The sequence below is a fragment of the Microtus ochrogaster genome, chromosome 4 (assembly GCF_000317375.1).
Source record: "Microtus ochrogaster isolate Prairie Vole_2 chromosome 4, MicOch1.0, whole genome shotgun sequence".
NCBI lineage: Eukaryota > Metazoa > Chordata > Mammalia > Rodentia > Cricetidae > Microtus > Microtus ochrogaster.
In genome coordinates this window covers 14,773,696-14,781,579 of record NC_022011.1, presented here as the reverse complement: position 1 = coordinate 14,781,579, position 7,884 = coordinate 14,773,696, and the positions used below count along the sequence as shown (strand labels likewise).

The 7,884-nt window shown below is 50.3% G+C and overlaps 1 protein-coding gene across 1 annotated transcript in view; it reads left to right on the top strand.

The window, feature by feature from the left end:
- The first annotated feature begins 6,494 nt into the window (after positions 1-6,494).
- Positions 6,495-7,884, top strand: part of Cetp (cholesteryl ester transfer protein) — a 21,132-nt gene continuing 19,742 nt past the window's right edge. Inside the window, exons 1-2 of the mRNA XM_005345603.2 lie at positions 6,495-6,617; positions 7,360-7,474. Coding sequence (XP_005345660.1) covers positions 6,500-6,617; positions 7,360-7,474 — 233 coding nt within the window. The 5' untranslated portion in view covers positions 6,495-6,499. The remainder of the gene's footprint in view (positions 6,618-7,359; positions 7,475-7,884) is intronic.

Here is a 7,884-nt window from a genome sequence, read left to right as displayed (position 1 = left end):
CTCCTCCCTGATGCCTGCTCTCCCTCCTCCCTGATGCCTGCTCGCCCTCCTCCCTGATGCCTGCTCTCCCTCCTCCCTGGTGCCCACTCTTGCTCTTCCCTGATGTCCACGTTCTTCCCCACAGCTAACATTTATTCAGGAAGGAAATTCATTACTAGCTCTCTTTTTTAAAATCAAATTTATTTTTTATTTCTTTGTGTAGTTGTATGGAAGCATTTGGAGGCCAGAGGAAAACCTCAGCTGTCATCTTAAGGAAAGCCACCTCCTTTGACATGTGTATAACTTCGAGACAAATCTCTTCATGCGGTTCTGACAGACCTAGAACTCACGGTGTAGACTAGGTTGGTCTTGAGCTCACAGAGATCTGCTTGCTTTTACCTTCTAAGTGCTAGGATTAAAGACACGTACCTCCGTGCCTGGTTCTACCTCTTTTGCGACACAGTCTTTCATTGGCCTGAAGCATGCCAACTAGGCTAGACTGGCTGGCTAGCAAGCCCCATGGGTTCTCCTATCTCCACCTTCTCGGCACTGGGATCGCAGGTGCACACCACACCATGCCCAACGTTTTCACGTGGGTTCTGGGAATCAAATCAGGTCGTCTTGCTTGCTGGTCAGGTTGCTGAGAATAAATAGTTGTTGCTGTGGTGGAGTGGCCCGATGCTCTGCTACAAATGTAAGAAAATAATCAGACACTCACTTTAGACTCTTCCCTCTGTGGCCCAGGGAGCATTGCCGAAGAAAGAGAGAGAGGGATGTAATGGCAGGAGGAAGAGGTGGAGTGTAATGTAGCTATTTCCTCCAAATTGAAACATTTTCTTCCACAGTGAGGAGGAAGGTTTAGAAGACTAGGAAAACAAAAGTTCACGAAACTTACAAGACCCATAGGGATCAAAACGTTATGAAATTCACAAAACCTCTCCTCAAGGTTATACTAGGGGTAAGAGGACTGTGAGCTGGCCAGGGAGCTCCAGGGATTACAGTCTTTTTAAGTCAACACACGTGCTGGGATAGGCCGCCCTTGCCCTCACCTTCACCTCCACCCCCACCCCTGCCCTTGCCCCCACCTTCACATCTACCCTCACCCCTGCCCTTACCCCCCTTGCTCTCACAGCACTAGTGAAGTTTAAGGGTTATCCAGGACTTTTCTTTTTTTTTTTTTTCCAGGTAAGATGAGTAAAGTTTCACAGCGGGTGTGGCGACATCAAGGATTCCTCACAGTTTCATACGGCAGAGTTCTTGTAACTAAATGTGATGTATACACTGCCTCTCCCTGCAGCCAGTCAAGTTCTTCTCGCAAAGAAGGAGGCAATATTGCTGACACGATTTAGAGCACAGAGCAAGTTGCTGTACTCTCAGCCCAGGTATCTTTTTAACTCTAAAAAATGTTTATTTATTTATCATGATTATTTCTAATGTTTTAAGTTTATTTTGTGACCGCTTTGTATATGTACTAAGGCATTCTGATTACTTTGCCCACACACTGTCTTTTACCCTTCTACGAGCCCTACCAACCCCCTACCTCCTTCCTAAGTCCCTTCCTAGGAACGTGTCTTCTTTATCTGTGAGATATGCTTTAACCAAGGCCATCTGCTGAGTATTGATTTGAAGTTCATCAGGGGACTCTGGTAGTTGTTGTGCCCAGATTACGACTCCCAGAGACGCCCAGACTGTCGTAAGCAATTACAAACATGTTTGGAACTCATCTCCATCCCCGTTACAGTGAGGGAGAGAGAGGAGTTGTATCTCCTCTATGGGGTAAGCTTTTAAAAGCGTAACTACAAAGAGAATCTTTGAAACTGCTTTGGCACAGGTACAAGGACTTTTGCTCCCTCCTATTCTGTTAAGTCAGCTTTCTCCTTGTTCTTAGAGCAAGGCCACTGTTCCTGAGTTAGGCCATCTTTATCAGCCTGTACCAGGGGGCTGGCTGGGCTGAGCTAAGTGACCTTGTGCTCGGAATCTTCCTGGTGGGAGAGGGGAAGGCCACTATCTTCCTGGGAAAACATTCTGCTAGGAAATTTCTTCTCGTCCCTTTGAGAATAAGGGGTGAGGGTCCCACAGTAGACTCACGGGTGTGGGAAGACAATTTAGACAACAACTCCCTGCCTCCCAGACTCTACCATAGCCAGAAGGTCAGGCAGGGATGAGGACCCCGAGCCCCTTCCTTATCCAAAATCTGACTATCGACAGGCCCGTTCTCATATAGATCTAATGCAGGCAGCCCCAGCTGGTTTGAGCTTTGATTACAGTTGTGTCTTAGACGATGGCATTTTGTAGTGCCCCTCCTTATTCCAACTCTTACACTTTCTTCTGTCCCCATCCCTCAGTGTTATCTGAACTTTAGGTGGATGTCATGAATGCCTTGTTTGGGGCTAAGCAATCAGCCATCACTACCAACGCTTTAAGGAGCGATCGTCTCTGTATTCATTATTACCCACCGCAAAGGGGATTCTCTGACGAAGGGTGAAAGTGGCATTTGCCAGTTGTCAGGGCCTTGTGGCCTTGTCAGCTCTCGTCAGTGAGTGAGGTGTCCTGGGCTTGGAAGATTCCCAAGGGAATCCTGCATGGGCTTTGAAGTGATGCAGAAGCCTTTGAGTCAGTCATTCATGCTCCTGTAAGTAAACCCCTTCCTCCGTCCCAACACATTGGTTCCACAGTCTAGACTTGGGTAGAGTCGTTTCTTTGGCCCTGTCAAGCGGGAATAGACATCTTCTCACATCTTCCCGGGGAAAGTCCTGTAAAATCATAGCCGATGCTGTGGCTGCAGCTGTCTGGTGCTGATCCTGAAGGACCCCCGGTGAGAATCAGCAGGACTAACCGCAGGGGAGAGGAGTAAGGGCCCTGGGGACCCAGCAGGAGTCCCAGACTACCGCAGGTGACCATGATGTCAAGGGAGCCATTGTGCAGACCCTGAGCCTGTTCAAAGGTGAAAGGTCACAAGGAAGCTAAATAAACAGCTGAAGTTGGGATGTTTGATTCAGCTTGGTTTATTTTATTTTATATTTTTGCTTTGTTTTAGTTTTGGTTTTTCGACCCTCAGCTGCCATGCCTGACCCTCAGTTTTAAGAACTGAGACAGTCTCCCAAGCTTGAAAGGTGGGCTTTTATGGGTTTGTCTGGTTTGTTTTGTTTTTAATCCATTACCCTCCCCACCATACTGCTTCACTGGTGTGAGGCCCTTTCACTAGAGTGTGGATGTTATCTCTCTGTATAGTCCGGTGACCGCTAGTACCCTACTAGGGCTACCCTGGGTCATTGTCCTCTGTTGCCCTGGAGTTGAACACAAACAACAGCTAGGACAATAGCCCCAGGAAGTCCTCATGATCCTAACACTGGAGGCCCCTGTGTGGTGTGGGTGGGATACCCAGGAAGGGATTTCTGGGCTAAAGGCTTCCTTCCACTCACCCACTCTCTCAGCTGACGGGGGTGGGGGGAAGGGGAGGGGAGGGGAGCTCACCACGGCTGTGGGTTTGAACCTCAAGGCCAGTGTGCCCAGAAAGCTTAGCTTGCTCCTGCTCCTAAGCAGGTTTGAACCCTTGACGCTGGAATGACTAGAGACAGTGTCAAGTGAATCTGCTCCTGCCTTCCATTTCTTGTGAGCTGTTCTGCCCTAGTACCTGCATCCCTGGCTTCTTCCCAGGGGCTGTGAGCAGCAACAATTGGTGAGTCCGTCCCAGTGAAAACATGTCAGTTGTTGGTCCCTGTAGATCAGACGACGTATGTTGTAACTTTTGGAAAGCTAACACACCCACAGGACTGGAAATTTAAACATCACAGAGGCCTGCCCTTTGGTCCTGTAGAGCAGAAAGCAGGGAAGGCCACATCTTCCCATTCGACAGAGGAAACTGAAGCTTTCAGTGGCCACACTGACCCTGTCGCTAGTGCCTCTAATCTCCCGTTTTTTGGTGTCAGACTTACGGAGGCCTGTGCTGGAGAGGATGTGGCATTATGTGGTCAGAGGACTCTGCTAATGTCACAGCCTTGCCTGTCCCCAGGGAGAGCTGGGTGGGAATGTGAGGGGGTGTGGGAAGCCTGTCTCACTGCCCACAGGGTCAGAGACCTTTTGCCCTGTGGCTGCTCGTGGAAGATGAGGATGACTGTCTCTGGCCCTTTATAGACGACTGCAGAATGCGACCTTTGGAGTTTAAAGCCCTGGATTGTCCCTCCGCTGTGCCACCTGGAGGAATCTTCCTGAGCTCAGACTGTTGGATGGGATGGAGAATCAGAAGTAATAACGACTCACAGGATGATCATGAGAATGGAATGAGACATGCCTGAGGAGGGAGTTACCATGCTTGCCAGTTCACGCCCAGCCTAACCAGCATTTACTACAGGAGCCTACTGTGTGGGGACACAGTTCAGCTATGGTCTCAGATGCACATGCTGAGCACTTAGTAGGGGCTTTTTAGCCAGATCTCTCAGAGCAGTGGGGGCAGGGGGTTATGCAGTCAGCATCCTCATGACTGCCTGGATCTGAGGAGTGGAAACAGGACCTCTGCATGTGAACCTCAGGGTCCAGGAGAAGATGAGCTGTTGTGTTTCCCATCTCCGCATCCTGGACCTGCTTACAGTGGGTGCTTAGGAATATTTATCCACTGGATAAATGTTCAGAGGTGCTAAAGGCTTGTCACAAACACCTCTACCAAATAAGTTTGTTTTGGAATGGAAGAATTAACAAATGAATTGATCTCTTTTTTTTAAAAAAAGATTTTTTTAAATTTGTGTGTGTCTGTGTATTTAATCTGTGTGTGTCCATGTGTGTATATCTGTATATCTGACTCTACCACACAAGTGTATGTCTATGTCCATGTATGTCTGTGTGTGTATCTGTGATCACGTCTGTGCATGTGTGTGTGTATCTGTGTGTGTGTGTCTGTGTGTGTATTTATTTGTCCCCATGTGTGTGTCTCCGTGTCCTAAACTTGCTCCACAGCCTCCAAACAGCCTTGAGCATCTAATCATCCTGACTACCACACGTAGTCAAGATTCAAGCATGTGCCATAGGAGCAGGTTTTATGCAGTCCTGGGAATCAAACCCTGAGCTACATTTGCAGACTCCCATCATATAGATAGTGGTTTTTTTGAGGCAGGATTTCTCTGTGTAGCCCTGGTTGTCCTGGAACTTGTTCTGTAGACGAGACAGGGCTGGCATTCACAGAGATTCACCTACCTCTGCCTCCCAAGTGCTGGGATTAAAGGCGTGTGCCACCACCCAGCTCCCATTTTATAGGTTTAAAATAATATGATGGAGATGAAATTTTCAGAAGGTACCGGTACTCATCCAAAGTGAACGATGCTGTGCCGAGTGACTGGCAAAGGAGGGAGGGTGGCCAGGGTGGGCCCTGACCAGGAGAAACAAAGCTGCAATAGCTGAGGTCTGGTCACTCTCAGCCCTCAGTGTAGCTGGCAGGCGCCTGCTACTGTCCCAGAGCACGTGGAACAGAGTTTAAATGGGCAGGAAGGCAGGCAAACGCTGAACCATGGATTCCTTGGCGTAGGCCCCTTAATGCTATGTTCCACTGGGCATAGACTTCTTTGCCTCGTAGGGCTCTTTGGGGTTTCTAGGACAGTTGGCATGAGCCTGGGTCTGGTGATGTTCCCTCTTGTTCTTTCTCTGGCACCTCACAGCCCTAGTGATTGAGAATCCAGAAGATGTTGATCCCAGGAATGGTAATGGTGAGGATATCTTGAGTGGAGACCAGCATGGGGGCCTAGGGTATGTTCTAACCCTTCTGGGATGGGTAGTGGGGGTTCTCAAAACCCTTAAAGATGTGGACACAGGACCTGAATGCCTAGAAAAAGCTGTCACCAACTGCTATGTGACCTGTGCCAGCTCCCCTCCCTCTCTGAGCCTTATCCTCTTCCTCAAGACTATCAGAGTATAAGGAACTGAACTCCAAGTTCGCTAACTAGAGCATCCCAAAGAGCAGGCTATACATGTGTCTGGGGAGTGGAAGGTGGTGTGAGGTACTGAGGTACAGTTTGAGTGGTCCAGGAAGCTACTGTCACACTCCCAGAGGTTCTTGATCTTTCAGAAGACAGTAAAGGAGAGATTGGGACTCAGGTCCCTACCAGGCAAGAAGCCCATCTGCCTCTTTGATGTGCAGCAGCAAACCTCTAGCTTAGGTCACTGTGGAGAGCAGGCTCCAGCAAGAGCTTGAAGCCACTATTTAATGGCCACTGTATTCTGGCTTCTCTATTTATGATAAGTGAGAGATAAAGTTTAGATGAACTTATCTGAGGCTGGAGGGGGATAAATGAAAGGAAGTACTATCATAGGAGGGTGCGGGTGCTCAAGGGCGGATGAGCAAAGGGTGGGGAGCCCTGGTCAAAGACCCAGAGCTGACCCCAGCGGAGGTCAGAGGTGCTAGGCAGGAAAGAGGTGGACCCTTAGAGCCAGAAAACCGCTGCTTCCCGGAAGCTCACGGGGGCTGGGCAAACACATGTATATATAGGCGTGCAGGCTGTCCAGCCAGGCCACTGGCCACTGCTGCCGGGGCATCATGCTAGCTGTCACGCTCCTGAGCCTGGCCCTGCTAGGAAATGCCTGTGCTTGCTCCACCAGCACCTCGTATGAGGCGAGCATTGTGTGCCGCATCACCAAGTCTGCCCTTCTGGTGTGTAAGTGCCTGCCTATCTCTGTCCTGTAGGGACATCTGCTGGGATCAGAAGCCAGTACTGGAGTAGGGCTGTACCCTGGCAGCTTGGGGGTGAGGGCGGAGAGGGAAGGGGAGAAGAGAGGGGGAAGGAAAGGGATGAGCTGTGACAAGGGCTCGCCTTTCTCCTCTGACTGCACACTCAAGATCAAAGTTGTTGGTCCCTGCTAGACTTCAAGGAGCCAAATGCATGGTTTTCTGAGGACCCTGAGTCAGTCTGCAGTCGAGAGAACCTGGGGGAATCAGGTTCGGGGCAAAGCTGGGGATTATGTGTCCTTGGTGATAGTGGTCCAACTATGGCTAGAGTCAGGCACCTGTCATCAACTGCCGTGTGGCCTCAGCTCTCCTGTGTTCTCTGGGACTCAGCCTGGTGAGGATGTAGGGAGCTTAAGTTGTGTTCTCTACACAGAATATTCCATATTAATCGTATTGGGAGCCAGGGGTCTGGGCACCACTGAGATAGGGGCTGCCATTTTGACTAGAATCACGCAGCTCCTATGTGTTGGGAAGTATAGCCTGGGGGTAAGAACAGGATCTGGGGGGGAAAAGCTCTGTGTTTCCTGAGTCCTGCCCCACCTCAGTTCCCACCCAGAGGCCTGTCTCGGGGACATGGGCCTCTCCCAGAGAGGCTAGACAGTGGTCTGGGCTCAGCTGATGGGAGGTGAGGCGTGCCCAGCTCGCAGCCCTTCACTCAGCTCTCCTTCCAGTGAACCAGGAGACAGCCAAGGTCCTCCAGACAGCCTTCCAGAGGGCCTCCTACCCAGACATCAAGGGGGAGAGGTCCATGATGCTCCTTGGCCGAGTCACGTATGGTCTGCACAAGTGAGTGGCGGGGCTGGGACTGAAGGGGAAGGACTTGGGACACCCTGTGGGCCCAGGGAGGAAGAATGGCAAGATTGATGATGCTCCGACCTGATGTGCCCTCCCCTGCTTTCAATTTATCCAAGTGTAGGGGACCCCAGAGCAACTGGCATGAACTCACCTCCACAGCAGCCCCTGTGGGAGTCGGGCCTCGAGAACCTCTTTCAGCTGGGCTAGAAGGATAAGACAGAGACATAGCAAGCACACTGAGGTTTCTTGGCCAGACTGTTCTGACTTGACTGGGATCATAGTCAGGCCCAAGATCAGGCTGTGGGCTTGATTTTTTTTAATTTATTTATTTATTAAGGATTTCTGCCTCCTCCCCGCCACCGCCTCCCATTTCCCTCCCCCTCCCCCGATCAAGTCCCCCT